General features: G+C 32.2%; 1 protein-coding gene across 1 annotated transcript in view; it reads left to right on the forward strand.

Annotated features, from left to right (window-relative positions):
* LOC129219238 (focal adhesion kinase 1-like) overlaps nucleotides 1-22,062 on the forward strand; it is a 246,263-nt gene that overhangs the window by 109,177 nt on the left and 115,024 nt on the right. The window contains exons 6-11 of the mRNA XM_054853564.1: nucleotides 1,417-1,493; nucleotides 3,932-4,049; nucleotides 6,475-6,615; nucleotides 7,538-7,615; nucleotides 14,283-14,396; nucleotides 19,568-19,679. Of these exons, the coding sequence (XP_054709539.1) occupies nucleotides 1,417-1,493; nucleotides 3,932-4,049; nucleotides 6,475-6,615; nucleotides 7,538-7,615; nucleotides 14,283-14,396; nucleotides 19,568-19,679 (640 nt within the window). The remainder of the gene's footprint in view (nucleotides 1-1,416; nucleotides 1,494-3,931; nucleotides 4,050-6,474; nucleotides 6,616-7,537; nucleotides 7,616-14,282; nucleotides 14,397-19,567; nucleotides 19,680-22,062) is intronic.

Below are 22,062 nucleotides of genomic sequence, written 5' to 3' on the forward strand. Positions count from 1 at the left end.
CAGCCCCTCGAGAAATGTTAAAGACTTTGATTTTTAAAATTATTATTAAAATTAGGAGGTGCAGAGATATTTTGATGGCTTTTTACGTTTTAGTATGTATAATAGAACTCCCAAAAGAAGATACCGTGGGTATTTTCTTTAAAAATATAAGAGAAACATAGTGTTGGATTTTTGACCAAAAATGGCTACCAGGGGGAATTTGAGGGGAGATTTTGAAATGTCTCCCCTTCCAAAAATGTTTGTTAGTACATTGTCTACATGTATACCAAGTTTCATGATTTTATCACAAAATGCAGTGTCCAGATATATTTTCTACCATAGCCCCTCTACTAAAATTGTAAAAAATCCATGTTAATACTTCATATGAGAAAATATTATATTTTACAAAATGTTTTCTTGAAAGTAATTTTTGGATGTATAGATAGAGATAGAAAAGTATACATGAGTAGCTGTAGATCATCAACCATCTAAGGTGGCTGCTTGGCCAAAAAAAAGGGCAAATTGCCTAAGAAGGTGAACCATCTGTTCTTAGTAAGCAGCTAATAATTCTGTAAGTTTGCTGCAATTGGTGGCATTTATTTTCCCACTGATGCAAATACTTAATATTCATCTTCTTGTTCTCGAAGGTTTAATTAAGGTAGTTATGTATCAGTATTTTATGTAGTTCCTTTGATGAGCTTTAACCATGGGTGATTGTGAGCTCATCAAAAAATACCTGAAAGTTTCAAAGCGAGAACAGGGGGGGGGGGGGGGTAATCTTTGTCCCCTATCACTTAAGTGCACCATAGTATTAAATAGTTCTGAGTCAAAATAGTGTGTATACATTTGATTAAAATTTTAATGGGTTACAAAGTTACTTTTGAGCTGGTGTTATACAAAATTATCTTGACACTTGTCCATCTTAAGGGATAGGTGTCCATCTCAAGGCTCTTGCAGGTATATTTGATGAGTATTATATAATTTTTTAAAAAATGCGGAGGTAGGGAGATAAAAGCATAACAAAAAAAAATTTCGGACATAAAAATACCGGAAATACGTCCGAAAATACCGGAAATTCGGTAAAATACCGGAACACAATCACCCCTGTTTAACTTCCTTGAAATAAAGATTTTTTAAGAATCAATTTTAGTGGAGTTAATGAACAGGATATCAGACCATTGGTGAGGAGATTAAATGCAAGCTACAACCTGTACTGTTTGATTTCAGAAATAGACTGATATTGCTGCTTGTGTATATTGCCATTTTATTCAGAAAAGTAAAAATACAAGTTATTTATTTATTCATTTATTTCGTCTGTGCGATTTTTTGCAGACATTTTAATTGCAGGAAATATAAGTTCATTATTGTTTTATTTGTTAAACTTAAAAAAATTGAGATTGTTGAATATTTGAATGAAAACTGCATCTATTTTTATAGGTAAAGAATGATTATCTGAGCTTAAGTACAAATGTTGATCAAGAACTGGCTATAAATTTATGCTGCATAGAGATAAGGTAATCTATTGCTGAAATTTGTTGTAAATGTCCTATCAATAAATTTGCCATACAAAATGTTTGCTTCATATTTAGGTATAAAGGAAACATTTTCTGAATATGTACGAGGGGGGACCCAAAATAAACTTGAATTACTCTTTTAAAGATATACATTTTCAAATGAAAAAAACACAATCTTATCCTCTTCAACGCTCTCCATTACAACTAATACAACTGTTCCACCAGTGCCTCCACTGTTCAAAACAATTTTGGGAGTCATCTTTCGAAATGGCTGAGAGCTTCCTCATTTTTTTCTTAACCTCTTCAGTGTTGTCAAATCCATTCTCTTTCGTGCCCTTTTTCATTCACAGAAATGAGAAAAAGTCACACAGAGCCAGGTCAGGCGAGTGAAGTGCGTGGTGGCAACACCTTACAACAAACAACGTGTTTTCACTCACCATTCGTTTCGATTGTCAGTCAGATTCCAAAAAACAAACTTGGCAGCAAACCCAATCTTTGTATAACATTTGCCCAACAGAGTTCCAAGACAACCATTTACACCGAATAAAAAGCAAAATTTCACATCTGCATACTGTTTGTTTAAACTTGCCATATCAAAAAAAAAAAAAAAAAAAGCAACAACAAAACATCTCCAGCAAAAATAATCACTGCAGATGCCCAACAAGCCAGATCGACAATATTGGAGGCACTGAATTGGTAATGAGTCGGGCTATATTCACTTGGCAGCAGAAATGCATACTACACAAACTCCGCCTAGAGTAATGCTCTTCCAATTATTTTTGGGTCCCCCCACCCCCTTGAATTTGCAAAATCACAGTATTTCACAGTAGAAAAAAGTAAGTAAGTCATCATTAAACATTTTTTAAGGTAACTGTTGAAACAAAATTTTTTGGATAAATTAAATTAAAAATTGCATCTTTTTTTTTTTTTTTAATTCCTAGAGGCAGAAAAATTATCAGCTTTTGCCATGATGATAACTTATGAAACTGTATTCTTTTCCTTATATATAACACTATTTATTGGTGGAGCTACAAAAACCTGAATTTCTGAAACATTAGTACATGATGGATTTTTTTTTTAACAACCCCAATTTTAATGCTTCATGCTAAAAGGCAGGAAGCTGATAGATCTAAGAATCACTTTATCCAGGTGGCAAATATCAAACTTCAGTGTAACTGCACATTGTTAACTTTGATATCAGAAAGCTGGAAAATTTAAATTTAGTGCATCTGATCAGCTACTTGTGTGTGTGTGTATGTGTTAGAAAATGATGTAAGACTTTAAAGCAAAATTAATTTCTTGTGAGTAAAGATCCTAAGTAATATTTCTTAATTTTTTTCATTAAAGAATGGACTTTTTTAAAAAAATATATGCCTGATGAAAATAAACAAAAGCCTTTTTTAAATTAATGTAACAATATTTTCTGAAATGAAAAAAAAAAAAAATCTGAAAGCTTTATCATCAGTAATTGAGCTTGTTTTATTATTTGTATAAATAAATAAGTTTTCCTTCATGTTAACTCGTTTCACTTTCTGGTAAAGAAATAGAAGATTGTAGATACTATTGAAACTTTTGTACCATCATCGGTGTTCACCATTGTTAATTAATTTTTTTAATCTTTCCAATATGTACAATGTGCTGCTCTTGATTTTAAGTGGGATCTAGAAAAATTCTTTAATTCACTAGCCATCTTTACTATGAACAAAGTTTAGGGTTTGTTTTTGTTCTAAAGGTACAAGCCTGTTACAGTACAAATCTGACTATTTTCATTTTCTCGATGACTGTTCAGTTAAGTAGAACCAATGTAATGCTCAGAAGATAATTGACTAATAAACTTAGGGCTGCTAAAAAAAAGTGAAATCATCAATTAGTATTTTCAAATAGTTCATTTAAATAACAGTGTGTTAACATAATGTATATGAAATAATGTTCTAAGCAATTTGAAACTACATCTTAGTAATTTATGTTGCAACAAAGGTTTTTGTTTTCTTTTGTATTAAAATTATTTTGAATACCAAAGTGTTTACTTTTGTTTAAACATTTAAAAACATTAAAACATCATATAAAGTGCACTAATAGCAATAAAATTGCAGACATATGTTTCAGGATCATTGGGAACTTTTTTGCAATGCAAAGAAATGATCTTATGGAGGGAAAGACTTGTGACTTTTGTTGAATGTCGTTCCATCCCTGAACTCATTTCTTTGCATTGAGAAAGGCGTTCTTTGTAACCCCAAAACAAAACTCTGCAATTTTTTTACTGTTTGCATTTTGAACATTGTTTTGATGTTTTAAATATTTTGTTGTGGTAATTCAGTTAAATTAGTTATTCATTTTACTTTTTAATATGAAGCACAAAAATTTTATACTCGTAACTATCATATTGTTGAATTTCATAGACTTAATGTACCATATTCTTATTCTTATTATTTTTATAGGAGGTATTTTAAAGACATGACACATGTTGCATTATATAAGAAGAGTAATTTCGAATTTTTAGAGAAAGACGTTGGCCTTCATAAGTTTCTTCCATCATCTGTGATTACTAACAATAAAGTAAATTGTTTTGTGTTTTGAAAATTTCCTTTGAAAATTTGCTGTATGTATCCAAGTTATATTTATGACTATACAGTTATTTAGCATTTAGGTGTTCTTTTAAAAATTATGTTGTCTTTACACTGTTTTCACTTCAATGAATTTTGCCAATATTGTAAACTCTTGATTATCTGTGGTGCTTCACTTTCCAAAAAAAAAGAAACTTTTTTTGCCGATGACTAACTCAATATAGATAAATACATCCGTTTTAATTTTACAAGAGAAAAATCTATTTCTAGACATTCCTACTTCTTTTTTCAACTTCCTTTCAAATGATACCAAACCATCCATGTATTTTATATTAACATTACTTACTTAGATCTACACTGCAAACTGATTTTCATATCTACACTTTGAGTTGAAACTTTATATTTATATCAACACTACTTACAGACTTAGATCTACTCTACTTACATGCACAATGAGTGACCAAACCAGTTTTGTTCAAACAAAACTCCCTCTCCATTTCACCACAGCCTAACTTGATATGTTTAGTTGATCTGTTTTGCACAATCCTATGTCTGTAATCCAGTTGCAATGATGGGCAATCTTTGTTTAGCTTTTGCGTACATTGTTTTCATTTTTTAGCTATAGTTTAAATGTAGGCAAGTGTTATTGATTTTTTTAAAAAGTATGTTTTAAAGCAAGCAGTAATTTTTTTTTTTATCTATTTGCTGATTATCTATGGTTTCCCTGCCACCCTATTCCGTGGATAATTGGGAGCTTACTGTGATACTTTCTATCGTAAAAAAGTAGGTTAATATTCATGAAAGTATCATTGCATTTCATTTGTTTAAATAATTATTCAATGAATTCCAATGAAACACAATAATTCCGTTTCTACCTTTTTAAAGCTTCAAAAATTATAGTCTAGCCATTGAGTAATGTTTAAATGACACATTTATAAATAATCAATTTTTTTTTTGGGATTATGAAGAAGTGCAATAGTGTTGACTGTGTTTATCAAAGACTTCTAATATGATGTGAAACAGATTTTCATTAAGCTTTTAAATGGCTCACTTTTAAAAATTTCTTTGTACAAAATTATATACAGATGAGTATGCACAATGATGTGGAGTAGTTTCAATCAGTAAGGCCTGTATTAGTCCCAACTGTTTGTGGGTATTAAAGATGAACATGTTTGTAAGTCGAATCTCTCGTGTTAATAGTTCATATTTACTAAGTTTGACATCAAACTTATATCCAGCAAATTTAGTAATTCACTACAGTTCAGCTTTGAGAAAGTTCATCTTTTGAATTTCGAACAGGAAACTACATTGTCACACAATAATATTACAAGATCGAGACCGTTCGACCTTACCTTTTCCCTCAAAACCAGTGTTGTAAAGTGTCTCTTTTACACCTCTAGCTCTTGTCACATTACAATTGCGGGAAGATTGATCAAGCAGCACTCATGTATCTCTCAAATCACTATACAAAACAAATTTCTTATTGAGGCGGCACGTAGGCAACAGTTGTCAAGCATACTGTTTTCAATTTTCTCTGTGTTAGAAAGAGGGCACATTGAGAGAACAATACAGGGCTGCAGGGTGCAAAATATTTACTATAGGACACACCTCTCCAGAGGGGCATACTTATCAGATATTTCGTTTTCAATTGTTGTATGCTTTATTCCAACGTTAAAATGCACAAAATGAGGAGGCCTAAAAAGCAGTATGTAGCTAAGCTACACAGTTTTATTTCTTTTGCTGTCATTAAATGCAGGTGCAATGCATTTTGAATGTTCAAAAAGGTATTGAGTGCTTCAAAATAAGACAGCAAAGTGCTGTGTCCTGCTATAAACCAATATAATTATCATTTCTGCAAAGAATGCAGAATGAATACAATCTAGAATTGCTTACTTGCCATTACTGTATAAGATCAGCGGTTTTGTTTCTGATAAAAAAGTATTTGCTATTTGTGTAAAAGTTCTGAGTTTTGGATAAAAGGTTTACTAGACTTGACCTACACATAAAACATGTGCTAATCTTGTGCTCATCACAAGATGTCTAGTAAGAATAATACAAAGTGTTTTGTATGGTCAGAGAGATTATGGCATTTACACGTTTAAAATTAATTTATTAGCATCTTCACAGTGAATATTTTATTGGTTATTGGCAATTACTGAGATTCAATTTGTTCTTATAGCATTTTAGAAGACTAAATTGAGTATGTTGCCAAATAGCAATACAGTGCATTTAAGTGTTAAAGATCTGGTGTGCATGATAAGTTCTTTCTACACAAGCTTTTTCTGTTCAATTAAGACCTTAATTATGTAGATTGTTTCTATTAATTGAAATTATATTGGAATCAATGTATACATTAGTAGATTACAATTTATGATACTTCATGAAGTCTGAGATTCTTGCTTAAATGTCTTTTTTAGCCCAAAGCACTCCGCAAAATTATTCAAACTCAGTTTAAAAGGTTTGCTTCATTGTCAGAAGTGGATTGCATGTTCAAATTCCTGGAATTAGTTCATTCAGTTGTGCAATATGATAGAGAAAAGTTTAAATGTGCCTTAGGAGTAAGTAAAATTATTATTTTTCTATTTTTATTTTAAGCTGGCTACATTTAACAATCTTTTTTTTTTTCAGAAAGGTTATGAAATTCGGTTATTGTTGTTAAATTTAAAACCTTACTATGATTCATACAGTTACAAGAAAGTAATGCTTCTATGAAAGTCCTTAAAATAATTGAATTCTCTGGAATCTATCTTACTCCTTTCTAGCATGTCATTTCACAAATATAAATAGAATTACTTCCCTCATGCAAATGTGTTTTTAGTACTTAAAATGTGCTTTATTCAATTGTAATATTTTAACCTGAACCAATTATAATCTCACTTTCAAACTTATACATCTATTTCAGTATTGTATTAATATTAAAAAGTTAAAAATTTAAAATGATATATTCTGAGAAATTTTAGTAAAAAAACATCTATGCCATAATTGTTCTGCATACAATTGAAAAGGTCATAATAAATGCTGTCAAATAGAGCTTAATGCTCAACCTCAATCAGGGAAGAGTCTAGGTTGTTTTGAAATATAATCCAGATTTTTTAATTAATTTTGAGAACTTTTACATTTCTGTATTTCCAAAATGGATTGGTATTGAAAAATGAAAAATAAATAAATAAATAAATACAAATTTTCCCTATATATCCACTACCTATGTTCCAAATTTTTATCAAAATCTAAGACAGTGATGTTAAATTTTGCAAGAAATCATGTTGATTTCTTGTGGAATGACCGAAATGGATGTATGGTTTTGAACATGAAACACTTAAAAACAAGAGCTCAGTGTGAGCTTGGGTCACTTCAACAAAGTTAGACTTTAACTATTACAATTTTATGTCGAATAGCGTTGCATGATACACATATCAATTCATTTTATGTAAGGGTTGTTCCTTTATCAGTTTTGAATATAATTAATATTTTCCGTTTCAGATGGGATGGAGTGTTCCGATTGAGCTTGTTGTTGGTATTGATACTGGGATAAGCTTCATGACTGATCCTAATTCAGAGGTATGTTTTTTATAACTTAATTTTTCATTAAGTAGTAATTCAGAGATGTTGGATATCTTGTGGCTGTTGATTTTAAAAACTGGCCATAAGGATTTGTCCTCTTAATTTCTTGATTTCTTTTTCAAGAAATTACAAGAACAATGAATTTATTCTCAAGTTCAAAAAACTCTTCTAATTGTATTTCTGACTCACTCACACATATTATTATGTAGTAAACTCTTAATTGATACTAACGTTCAAGGGCTGCTTTTTTTTGTCTGTACTAATACTTGTTCGCATTAAATGTACCTAGAGTAGTGGTGCAACAGCATTTCTCAAAAATTAAGCTAATCTTTTAATTTTTAAACAAATTTAAAATGTTTTGAAGTAAATAAGTTGTAATTCATTGTTTAAATAGTTGATTTGGTTATTTATGTTTCATAACTTAAATTTAAGAAAAAAAGCTAGTTAAAAGTAGTATTGTCGCAACACCATTATTCAGAAGATAATGAAATAAATTGACTCACTTATATACTGTCAACTCTCAATAACTGAAAACCCCAAGGCACTGGCTAAAACCTTCAAATTATAGGAAGTTCCCAGCCTTCTCAAGGGATTGAAATGCAATGAAAACTTTGAGATGAAGAAATATTTAAGTTATTGAGTTTAAGGCTTTGTCAAGTTTAGGGCTTTGAGCTATTGTGATTTGACTGTAGTTTCACTTTAATGTAAATAAGCAGTCAGTTTTCTATGCAATAGTTGAGTTTGATTTTTTTGATGCATCGTTTTTAAATTTTGCAATGCACTCGTAAACGTTCTTGGTTACACCAGATTGAAATTGGTAATACTGGTGGACAGTAGTCAACATTGTTTGAATCTCTTACTCTGTTGTAAGGAAATGCTTTCTTCCTCCTCCTCACCATCACTCGCAAGTTCTTGATCTTCTTGGTTCACAGATTCTTTGATTTCCTTGTGTGTTAGGTTCTCTGAAACAATTTAATTATCTTCCAAGTACACAAAATTTTCTGAATCTTATCCTCCTGGTGTATCAAACTCAGTTGCAGAGTAAATGACTAGTTATATGCATACTTAGTGTTTTTTTTTTTTTTTTTAATTTGGGTACAAATGTTACAGTTCTACTTCATAGAAGAAACTAAAATTAACACACTGTTAGAAGGTGGAAATTACACTCTTGCAGCTGTGCTATTTTCATTAGTTTTCAATTATGATTTGTTTGTATTTTTGAAATAAGTTGGGTTGACCAGTTATGGTCCCACTTAGTTATGGTTATACTAAAAACTAGTAATGGTCATGCTAGCTGAATTTAATTGCTTTCCGGGAATACACAAAAAAGGTATTTAACAATATTAAAACACATATTTTTAGTACATTATAATGTGTCTTTAAGTATCTAAACTTGTCAGTTCGGGCAACATTAAAATTTAAAAATGGACAACTGACCAATCACTTTTGAAAGGTTTATCTGAACAATGACAAAAAAAAAAATAAATAAATAAATAAAGGAAGTAAAATAGGACTGTTCTAGTGCTACATTTTTTGAATTTATTGTTTGCCAAATTTAGCTTATGTTTTATCATCAATCCTAAATAAAAATTTTGCATAAAAATAGTTAGAAAAACAACCCAAAAATTAATTATCTTAAAAAAGAAACCCTTGAAAAACTTTAATGTAAAGAAAATTCCCTAATGGTGACTGAGAAGCATTAAAAAAATAAATCCCACTTAGATGAAAGCTTATGTTTGGAAAAAATGTGGTAGGAGTGTGTTCTTGAAAGAAGTTATTTTGAGAATTTAGAGATGGTGCTTCTGAAATATTGATTACAAACTTGATATTGGTAATACAAGACAATCCTGCCTATTACTGGTTGGGTGCCAATAACTAGTTATTTTGCCTAGCTGCTTCTTCTAATGTGCTCTTGAAATAAACCAAATTATTGTTTCTCTCTCTGTAATCCGTTTCACAACCTTTCTTGAGCCCATAGTGATGGAAACATTTAGAAATTGTTCTAGAGAGAACTTTTCACCATTCTTGTGGTTCCCATTCCATTGCTTTAAAGCATTGAAATCATCAGATTTTTTATTTGTGTGAATCATGCAATGAAGGAGCAATTTTCTGTAGTGTACTTTCAAGGACTTGATGAATTCTTGATCCATAGGTTGAGAAACTGATGTGCAGTTGGATGGGAAAAGATTTCCTTATGACTTTTAGCCCAAGAAGCTATGGGGAATGTACTAAATATTTTGTCAAGAAAGAGAAGAACTTGGCATTTTTCTTTCAAGAACTAGATTCTAAGTTGCACAAATATTTTTGAAGCATAATTTGTCATACAAGCTACTACTTACTAGCTTCATATTTCACTGGCAAGCTTTTGATGCCTCTAAAGCACTTTGTTTATAAAACAAAAAACTTAAATTTTTAATGTGCCTTGCAAATGCATTTTTCTTTTTTAGAGTGCAGAGTTTTTGAAAGTTGCGTTTTGTAAAATAGACCTGTTTGTCCAAGTTGAAAATAATTTTGCATTCATGACTATTCATTTAGCAGGAGATATTCTTTTCCTGTTAATGACCTTAGCTTTAGGGACACTTACAGCTTTGCCCCCTGATAGTGCAAAAAATCTTATGTTAGTCTTTGAATAGACTTAACCAGCCTTTGTGACTGGAGAAGTTTTCTATTTTCAACTTCTGCCCCAATTCTTTGGCTTTCTCCTTTGAAGTCCAACCATTGACTACTATGTTTTCATTCTGTACTTGTGTGAGTTACTGCAAAACAATGCATGCAAAGTCAGGATGCTTCAATGCCCTAGGCCCTTCCTGGATCTTGAGGCTTCATTAAATTTTCTACATATTCATGGAGAATTTACTGTTGTTCAGGATAGTCCTAATTTTTTAAAAATGCCAATCTGCTTTTTGTCAGCCTCAATGGTTTTGATCATTTTTACTTTATCATCTAAAAGCTAAATATCACTCAATTTAAATGATTTTTCTGAACAGCTACTCTTTGTTTCATTCCAGTCAGACAGTTTCTTGCCCAATTTAAGTTATTCCCCCTATTCCAATATCATCCAGTATGCTAGGAAGTGCAATATACGGTACTTTATTTGAAATGTTTCAAAATTCACAATATTCAACATCTGCACACTTTTTGTTACCTAATGCGGTAATACCCTTGTCATATAAATGCCATAAATTAGTAAATCATGTTTTACCTCTAGTAAAATAGTACTCAAAACAGACTTAGTCATAAACCTGTCCCTGAGTTATGAGAAGCATTCCAAATAGTTAATATAGTGTCTACTATGTTCTCTGCACATTCAACTAAAGTTTTTGTTTAATAAATATTATCAGTTCATGGAACTTTAGTTGCTTTCTTTTTTCAAGTGAAATAAAATGCCCCCCCCCCCCCTCCACCTTCTGGAAAACACAGAATCTGTATAATAACTTGTGTTTTGTTCCTTCTAACTGTTCAGATCTGGTTCCTGTTAGAAACATCAAAGAAAAGGTTTTTTAGAACATCCACAATATACCCTTCATTATGAATTAAATTACCATTCTCGTTGACCAGTGTGTGTGTGTGTGTGTGTGACCCAAATCGATTATTACAAGATATCTCCAAATTAGCATAAGCAAAAAAAAAAAAAAAACTCTTTGGATTCCTGTCAATGTTATCTACTAACCTTTACTTTCATTATCTTTTCTGAATCTGTACAAACACTTATAACAAAGCCTTGCCTTATAATACAAGAGCCTATCTGCACACTGACTAGTTTCCTTAAACTGATGAAAAGTGGCTCGCTTATAGTTAAAAGATTCTTTTATGTCCCTCGATAACCAACAACATAGGTTCGATTTCAGTACAAACTCTTTTTCCCCTGAAAGACATATCATCCCTAACCATTTTCTCTAGTTTTTCAGATCATGTAGAAAATACCTCCTTCAAATTTTGCTAAAGTGTAACAAATCAGAATTTTTGAACTTGGACAAGAACCTAATTTTATTGTCTTCGTACTCATCAAACTTAGTTCAGAACCTAATAATATTGTTGTGATCACTATATTAAGTACGATTCCCTAAACACAACCTCTGGACAGAACTTCCAACATTGCAAACAGCTAGTTCTAAAATCTCATCATATTAAGGTCCATGAGTTATATCTTGTTCTGAGAAACTGACACCTGTTATTTTTAAAATTTCATCTTCTCTGCCATTACTGGAATAAAAACTATTGTAATCAGTGGGTACAAAATTAAAATCACCCATTATGATGAATAAACCTCTTACTGAACACGTCACTAATTGCGGGATACATTAATTCGTCTTTATCCTGGTTTAAATTAAGCCTATAGATGTTTCCCAAGTGTAATTTTTTGCCCTGCTTGCTCATCGACTTCACCCAAACCATATCAGTATTATAAGGGTTATCATTTATGATTAATTCATTGCAAGTAAATGTCTTTAATGTAACATGAACACCCTTCATCTCTTTTACCCAGTCTGTTTGTCTAACAGATTATATCCAGCAATATACAGGGTGGTCCCGAATTCATGGTACAAACTTTAATGGTAGGTACAGGACATTGTAACAAGGATTTATTGTATAGGAATGTATAGTCGCAAGTGACGTGGTTAGGCGTAAACAGGGGAAATAACGGCCGAAAGGAAAAAACAAAGATTTTATTGAAATCGTTGTTGACAAGTGTCATGTCAGCAGTAAGTGTTCAAAATTGCGTCCACCATTAGCGATACATGCTTGACAGCGTCGGTGCAGCGATTGGCGTACACGTTCAAAGATGCCTGGTATTTCACGCACACCTGCAGCAGCTACAAATATGCGAGCGACGAGATCCTCATTTGAGTCAACTGGAGTCTCATAAACAAGACTCTTTAGATGTCCCCATAAAAAGTAATCGAGGATCGAGAAATCGGGAGATCGGGATGGCCAAGGGACTGGTCCACCACACCCAATCCATCTAGCACCAAACGTGGCATTCAGGTAATTCCGTACATCAATGCTGAAGTTTGCTGGCGCCCCATTGTGCTGAAACCACATGCGGTTATGAATGGCGATCGGAACATCATGCAGCAGTTGTGGTAACACTTCTTGCAGAAAAATAAGATAGCTTCCGCCACTGAGTCGCGTGGGTAGTATGTATGGGCCAATCAAAAGTCGTTCACAATACCAGCCCACACATTAATACTGAAACGCTGTTGAAACGCATGTGGACGCGTTGCATGTGGATTATCGGTTGCCCACACATGGGAATTGTGCGCATTAAAGACACCCTCGCGTGAAAATGTCGCTTCATCTGTAAATAGCACATGACCTACGAAATCCGGCTGCAACGCACATTGCTGCAACACCCACTGGCAGAAGTTCACGCGAAGAGGATAATCTGCCGGATTCAATGTTTGTACTTTCTGAAAATGGAAGGGGTGTAAGCGATTTTCCTTTAACACTCTGCATACAGTCTGATGACTCACACCTACGTCACGCGCAACAGTTCTTGTGCTTGACTAGGGTCTATCAGCCACAATGTTCAAGATGCTTTCTTCCAGCCTTGGAGTGCGTACAGCTCTTAATCGACCAGCGTCATGTTCGTTGACGTCGAACGCACCTGTTTCACAAAGTTGACGATGTAACCGTTAAAAAATTCTATGATCCGGCATTCGTCGATTAGGATACCCCGCGCGATACATTCGTAACGCAGCTCTGGCGTTACCATTTGCACGGCCGTACATGTAATGCATGTCTGCTTTTTCTGCATACGTAAAGTCACCCATTGTCTATGGCAGCGCAATTGTGAATGGCGCTTTTCCCTACTGCGATGCATCATGTTCAACGGCGGCTAGAGATCTACTGCCCTCTACCGGCAGTGATACCAACCGATCACTCCATTTCTCTTTCCTATTTCCTTTTATTTCCCCTGTTTACGCCTTACCGCGTCTCTTGCGACTATACATTCCTATACAATAAATCCTTGTTACAATGTCCTGTACGTACCATTAAAGTTTGTACCATGAATTCGGGACCACCCTGTATAATAAATCTGCCACCATATTTTGTAGTCTATTTCTCAGTAACTCTGATAACATTCAACATGGTACCTATAGTGATGCTAGAGCATGCCCAAATTGCTTTTATTTAATCCCTTATTACTCAAATGATATTTCCATTTTTGAAGTTGTCCAACCATGAACAATGCCCTATTTTTTTTTTTTTTTTTTATTCTGAAGGGTCCAAAATCAAATTTCTATCAGTCTTTACAAATATAGAATGCAAATGCAGGTGATTCCTAGAAACCCAATATAGCACGCAATACTGTTTGAAAAGAGTCTTGGATTCTTTGTTTGCCTTCATTTCTTTAATAACTTGCTTTATTTAATTTACTTTTGATTGCTTATTCATTAAACTCAGTTCTAACTTACTACAGCAGCATTAAACCACTTTAATTCTGTTGCATTATTGAAGAAAATATTAGGAAAATTAGCTTTTTTGTGCAGTACTTCAGCTGTTCTTTTTCAAGTGGATTAAATTTCATTGAAAATTTTTAAAATGTGATTTTTAGCAAGATTTATGAGTCTAAAAAATTATTTTTGGATTTTAATTGCATAGGTTGAAATTATTTTCTCTCAGAACATTAAAGTTTGTTTTAATTTTGATTCTTTTATAGCCTACTCACCTGGCAAAATTTGAAACTGTTAAAAGTATATATACAGCATCAGCTTATGGAGCACCTCCTAAGCTGAAACCTCAAATTAACATAGAAATTGATGGTGCTGATGAAGTAAGTGTTGCTTCCTAGTCATATTGTTTGTTTTACATTTACTTATAAATTACCTGTTTCTTTTTAGTGCATGAAAAAAAAGGGAAACATATAAGACTTTAAAATCCTATTCAGATAATTTCCATTTACAACCACAGAAAACTTATAAGGGCATATTATGAAATGATAATTATTTGAAATAGTGAAGAACTGAAATAAAAATCTATCGTAATTTACTACTCACTGATAAAAACATCAAAAACCTTTTCTTTAAATTAAATTACTTTAAAATTGCTGAACAATGTATTACGTAAAACGTGTAAAAAATAAGATTACATAATTCTACTGTTGTGGAAAGGTAAGCAGCAGTATCTGCAAAAATTTAGTTTTTGTTTCTTTTTTTTTTGAATTTTTGTCATCAATTGAGGAATTTACATTCAAAACGAATTATACCCAGTTTTATATATTTTGTGGCAAAACGAAAAAAAGGGTTTTACGCACAAACACTAACCGTTAGAATTTCAAATTTTTCGCAATGTTTGGGTAGAACAGCAAGTGACTAGTAGCCGAAGTCTAGGAATTTTTCCACAATTTTTTCAGACCTAAATTGCCAATTTTATTTTGGATATATTCCTTTTTGGTGTAAAACTGCATATCATTTCTTTTGCAAAAAAAACTCACATTTTCTTCAGAAATAAACTTTAAATTGAAGCAAAATATTCAACATTTTTTAATATATATATTTTTTCTACTTTACTTCTTCCTACTTTATTCTTTTCATTGAATATTAAAAAGGAAAAAAAATGACCTTTGATCCAAGTATGAACTATGAAACCACCCAAGCCGATTCAAGTAACAACGTTATATGTATTAATAGATCACAATTTTTATCACAATTTAATCATTAATTAATCACAATTTAATAGTAATATCAAGTATTTAATATTAATTTAGTAGTCACAATTTGAGGTCGTGCTTGCCTAACTGATAACAGACTTGCTCAAGGTGCTGTGATCTCTTAATATGGATGGGTACCATGCTTGATTGAAAATGCTCAGCCAGTGCTTCGCTCCGCTATTTTATTTGTGAACTACTTTTGAATTAGAAGTGGCAAATTGAAATTTGGATATGTGCTCTTTTGATATGAAAGTGAATGGGTATATACCCCTAAATAAGGGATAGGTTCCACTTTGCTGTAAAAGGCATGGCGAGAAATAAGGGGATGGATATGCACCATTTACGTGGTAAAACCAATGTTAACGAATTTTTTAACAGTAGACATAAACCACTTCGAGAAGAAAGAAATTCATAGGTCGATAGGGTTTATGCTAGAGATTCTGAAAATGAAAAAAAAAAAAAAGTTTTAACGTTTTTTTCCAACAATGGATATAATCCTTTTTGAAAGTATAAATTCCTCAATTTTTCTTTAGCTTTATAGTACAAGCTTGCTTATTTGCTTCCCCCTGAAAATGAAGTCTAAAAAAAGTCTAAATCTAGCATTTTATAAGTTTTGGTGGGGAATCTAAAACATGTTTCTACGAATATCTCAAAAACTCATTTCTGCAGATACTTCACTTTACCCTTCCATGGCAGCATATGTCTTGAGATCTTTCTGGAAAGAAAGATTAGCATACCGGTTCAACTTCTTTAAAGGTTTCACCATCAGGCATCTGGTTGATGTGATCATGCCAGATTAATCATTCACTTCTACGGTGTAGTGCAGTTGGCAGTCTTTGTTTTTATGGTTTCTTGAATTTCTATTTTTTGAACTGAGACTTTCTCACATTTAATACTATATCTAAGAATGCAGAAGTTACGTTTTTCTTCAACTCTGCTTTTTAGATCTAGTCTTATCAAGTTTATCTTTGTTCCAATGTCTCTTTTTAGCATAAACATCACAATGCATCTTCAAGTTGGGGAACTTTTCTATATTCAGGGTTGCAAATTTCCCATAATTTTAGAAAATACAAAATTTTGCACTACCTGTTCCAAAAATTTATTTTTTTGTTCTCCAGGGGAAAAAAGAAAGAAAATCAAGGGAGGGGGGGGGGAGGTTCCAGAACTCCTTACAAGAACAGACTTAAGAGCTACAGCTGCGCTTTAAACATCTGGAATTGGAAGGATTGTGTTGATTCCAGAATTTGGATTTTACTTAAAAATGCTTTTTTATAAATTTAACAACAAACAAGTTCAAATTTTCCTCTTTAATAACAAAGGTGATTGATTTCACAAATCAAATAATGAAATAGGAATAATACATTAAAAACACTTATAAAACAAGTTTCAAAAGTTACGTAAAATTTGCAAAGTCCTCCCTCCCCCATCTCAAATGTACAGTGAAATCCCTTGACAACAAATACCAATACAATGAAATATCGGTTTCAACGAATTCAATTTTGAGTCTCATTTTAATATCCATTGCATTGCTGGAATTCCATTACAACCAAATTCTTCTTACAACGAACAAAATTTTCGGTCCCTTGAAATTCCTTGTACTGATATTCACTGTTTTTAAAGACTGAATGCACAGAAAGTGAGTTTCTTAAGCTGGATCCTCTTACAAAATTGCCATTTTTTCTAACATTGTACCTGTTTTTTTCTTTAAAATTAAATAAATTTGATTGTTGTGCAAAAAATTTAAAAGCAAAATATTACTGATATGAATTCAGAATAAAGTGAACTATTAGCAAAAATTGTACTCTATAAAACAAAACCCAGCTAAAATTGCGATCTCAAAACAAATTCTTGCTTCTATTGTTTTTGGTGATGATGGCTCCTTGGCTGTTTTTATTGCGGGTCATTCCTTTCTTTAGTTTGCAGCCATAAAGTATGTTTTTCAATCCGTTTTCAAGGCAATTTTAGCCTTTGTTATTTCCGCCAAAAAGCAACACCCAAAAATAAATTTAGCATAAACTGAAAATTTGCTTTATGAAGAGAATATGGTATAAAAACTGTTTGAGATTTTACTTCTTTTAAAAGAAAAAACCCTGATATTTTTTTTAATTTTCAAACTTCGTAGTTTTTGTATTGCATTTTACTTAAAACAGCAACAGTACTAGGAAAAAAAAATATTTTTTATACATTATTGTACCAGCAGATATATAAAGTAATTTTGAAAAGAAAGTAGCCTGAGGTTTCTTTTAGTTTTCAAGAAAAGAATTTTTTTAATAGCTTATTTTATGCATTTTCTTGTTTGTAAAATGTGTTCATATATATATATATATATATATATATATATATATATATATATATATATATATATATATATATATATATATATATATATATATAGGTCAACAGTAAAATCTGCTGAGCCTTGCAGGGTGCAGTGATATGTGTATGTATATTGTATAGATAAATATGTTGTTTTTTTTAACTGTGGAACCTCAGTTTTACTTTTTCCATTTCATTCGCTATCCTGCTTCTAATTTCATTTTCTGTTGGTCCCTGAAAAAGGAGGTACTGATAATGTTAAAATATTCGGGATTTTAGGTTACCATTTTGCACCAACCGCTTAATTCGTTTTTCTACAACACTTCAAAGTAATTTTTCATCTACCAGCCTCACACACTGTTTATTTTAGATTCCTATTTTTTCAAGATAAATTTGCTATTGCTGTTTTAAACCGTTCTACCATTCTCTTTGTTCTGGCTGATTTCCCTTTGTCTGCGAGAGGTATTTTTTCTGATCGTGCAATCTTCCTTCACGACAATTTGAGGACTAGAGGTGACCCATGTATTGTCTCATCACATCAGGAATTCCTTCAACATCATATTTACTGCCTGCTTTTGTTGAAAACGATGAATTCAAAGAAAAAATAATCAAGAGTCCCCACAAACTGATCAAGCGATTCTAAGCATAAAAACTCTTTTAAAACTAATTTTGTTTATGAATGCAAATTAGGAAGCAACTGTGCAAAACATTGTTAATAATAAATCATGCTATAAACAAAATTGTGTCAAAAAATTAAATTAAAAAACATAAGTAGAGATTACACATTTTGTTCACTAATTCATTGGATGAAAGTCTTTTTGACAAGATGCTTAGATTTTTAAAACAGCCAAGTTTTCCCGCTTGGAACTATTTTTATCACTGGTCCTACAGAAAACTTATTTTCTAGGTTCCACTTTATCTTCCTCTCTCTCTCTCTATATATATAGAGAGAGAGAGTTAGAACAAGAGAGACTAATACTTTTGTCTCTTTTGTTTTGAGACATGTAGTGCAGTAAGACTCAAAAAAGAGTGGATTTTACATGGAAGGTATGGCAAAAATCTAAAGTTCTAAAGTCTCTGTCATTGAAATTAATGATGCAAAATCGATCTCTTTTTAAGAAATTTTAAGAGTTAAACTTATATAATTTTTTGGGGCTGAAAATATGGTAGTATTCTGACTTGAGTAAATCAAAGGAAATTTTCTTTACTGATGATACTTCATTTAAAGTTGGCCACTAAATTGTCTTTTCAGCAGGCTATTAGTATCTTCCAAATAATGTTGAAGCTCTAAAATGTAGAAAGTTGAATATGGAGTATGCTTCATCTTATTTGTGCTCCGAACCAAATTACCTAAGTACATTTCCCACAAAGAGCAATATAAATAGCACATTTGCACTAGAAAACACAACTTTGTAAAAATAATATTACATAGAGCCAAACTATGTAAATATCCAAATACTAACCAATTGTATGTTTTATTCTACTTGCTTGTAATATTTAAAAAAGTCAATGAGACAAGGTTTACATTTGGAACATTTTAAGTTCATTTAAACAATTTCATTGAAAATCAAATAAACACACTTCCTCAAACAACCAAATTATCAGCATTGAATGATTTGTTATGAGTACAGTTTTTAGTATTTCAAAATATGTTCTTTTTCTAGTGAAATCTTTTAATCTAAGCGTGAATGAATACGTGTATTTTAATGCTTTTTTGCTCGCTTATTTTGTGTCAGCTTTCGCTGCTTCAAGACTCAGCTTCTTAGGAAAAAGTGAATGACAGTATTTTTAAAATAATATCATACAATCACCAAAGAAAACATTTTATACTTACTACTAGAACACTGTCCTGAAAACAGTGGAAAAACAGGTTTCTTCCTTTTTGTCTCTATAATTTTTCTTAAGTTTTTGTATTTTAAAACATAGAGGATGTAAGTATTATCTTTCTTTTGTGTATAAACTCTTCTTTTCTTCTTCAGTTATTGACTATAACCTGCTCTTCAGAGTCTCTTTTGGACAGTATTGCAAGTTTAATTGATGGTTATTGCAAATTAGTTCAAAAAACATCAACTCCATTTTGGGAAATTCAACGTAAGTATTGTTGCTTTTGATTGTTTTCCATCTAAAAATTTCATTATCGCTTGATTTTTCATGCATGCAGATTTTTTGACAGGCTCCTCAATAAAAACCTCAGAGAGGGAGAAAAAATATTCCAAGGTGCTTAGAATTCTATTAGATTATTGAATACACCTTGAAAACTTTAAATCATCGCAAATTGAATTTGGCACAATTAAAATAATGAACCCTTAAGTAATGGCGTATTGGTCTTTTCCCCGTTTGTTGTTATATATATTTGCTCTATCCCACCATCCCTGAAATTGATGATGGGGCCCATCTGTGTAGCTGACTTTTAGTAACCCCCAACCCTCACACTGAATTCTGAAAATTTCTTCTGATATTCCAAGGTTGCAAATTTTTTGGAAATGTATATCAGTCATTTAGACCAATAGTGCAACAACCTAGTCAGGTCCCCGACAGTAACTTTCAGCGTATGCTGTAAATATTGTTCTTCATTATACTTTTGTATAGTAAATGTTATCTATTCTGTTACCTTTGAAGCAAACCTATACAAGAAATTATTCAAAATTCTTTTTCGCCTCACAGATCGCTAGGGCAGGGAAAAGACCGAAACGTGAGCACTAACGTAATATAAAGAGACGCGGCTTCATGCGGGTTAAGGTTTGTAACTGTACTACAGTCGACGCTCATTATAACGACCACACATTATAAAGACCGTCCCATTATAAACGACCAGTGGTAAAAGTCCCAACTTTGTTCCTATCAACTCTACGTTAATTTGCCTTCGTTATGACAACCGTTCTGTATCGTCTAATCCAATACAGCGACCGAATTCAGCGGATGTTATTTCTAGTGTTCTTCCGATAAAACAAATTTGTAGCTTGAAATGGCCTTGATTATTGTTTACGGACATCTGCCTGAAGTTTTCAATGTCAAATCCAACTTTGAGAGGGGGTGCAGGGAGGGGGATTACCATTCACCGTAGCTAGCACAAAAAAAATAATGGTAGGAAAAATCGAGAAATTTCCAGGTTCTTAAGAAAAGGGAGTTTACAGATGTGTTGCTAGTTTGCTGTTTGAATCTAGTGGTTTTTAAGATTTGGGGGTTCTCGAGGGACTTTTAAATGTTTCTTTGAAAAGCAAGAAAAACACAATTTATCACCTATATCTGAAACGGAAAATAATGTTTTGCAAAAATCACGTCTGCTAAAAAGGCAAACATCTGTTTCTAGTTTTATCTTCAGAAAATGTAGTGGTAGCAGATTTGTAAATGTGTAACATTTTCCTCCCTATATCTTCTACCCGAAAATTTCTTTAATGTTCTGTCATAGTATTTTGCACACGATTTTTTTAAAAATTCCTATGATAAAAATAATTTGGGCATTTAACTGGAATGTTTAAAAAAGTACCATTTTTTTTTGGAGCAACGGGGCGTGAATGATGACAGTGTACATATTTTTAAATTATACCTCTTATAACGACCACTCGTTATAAAGACCTTTTTCTCTGGAACCGAGATGGTAGTTATATCGAGCGTCGACTGTATTATGAGCCAAAATGCATTTCTTGCCCAGTGTTGCTCCCAAATGGCCAATTTCTTCTTGATTTGTGTTCTGCCAATCTTCTCAGTCCTAACTGTTTGCTGTGCAATTAATTGTGTTTAATTAATCAAAAGCTTGCAGTATTTGAGTAGAAATCCTGCCCCCTTTTTTTCTTGTTAAATTCTTGCTGTCCACACAGGGCAAGATTTTAGGTTTTCGGGAGCAGAAAAAAAAAATGATTTACTCTGTTAAAACTGCCTATAAAGTATTGACAGGTAGAAATATTCACCATTTTTATAAATTTCAGATCTACATCAACCTTTGCATTAATCATAATTAGTATATCTCATGGAATTTACTTTAAAATTACAGTAAAACTGGCTACAAATTCAACAGGTTGAATGAATTGACACTTATTTAGAACTTCTAACTCTCCATATTTTCCTTTCTGTGCTATTTTTTTTTCATCTATCCTGTTATACAAGAAATGCAGAAATGAAATACAGTCTACTCCCACTACAGCGCGATCTGACTTACGCGAAATGGCTATAAAGCGATTTTTTTTTCAGTAGTACAGAATTTTAGACCTAACGCAAATTCCTTGCCTGCAACACGAAAGTTTTTGGAAGGGAATCGTGGTGTGTAAGTATCAGCTTTGTTATTGGCTACTTTCTTTCTTTTTTCGTGAATGGACCTTCATCTCTTTTGCATCACTGAGAGCGGAAGTTCCCGCACCGTACTAGTCTGAACATCACTTATATAAAACCTACTGCTCATTTTCCATTTATGCTTTTCATTTTAAATGTGAAAGTTTATGAAATATATTGACACCTAAGAGCACTGTTTTATCTAAAG

This window comes from Uloborus diversus, chromosome 3, assembly GCF_026930045.1.
Source record: "Uloborus diversus isolate 005 chromosome 3, Udiv.v.3.1, whole genome shotgun sequence".
Classification (NCBI taxonomy): Eukaryota; Metazoa; Arthropoda; class Arachnida; order Araneae; family Uloboridae; genus Uloborus; species Uloborus diversus.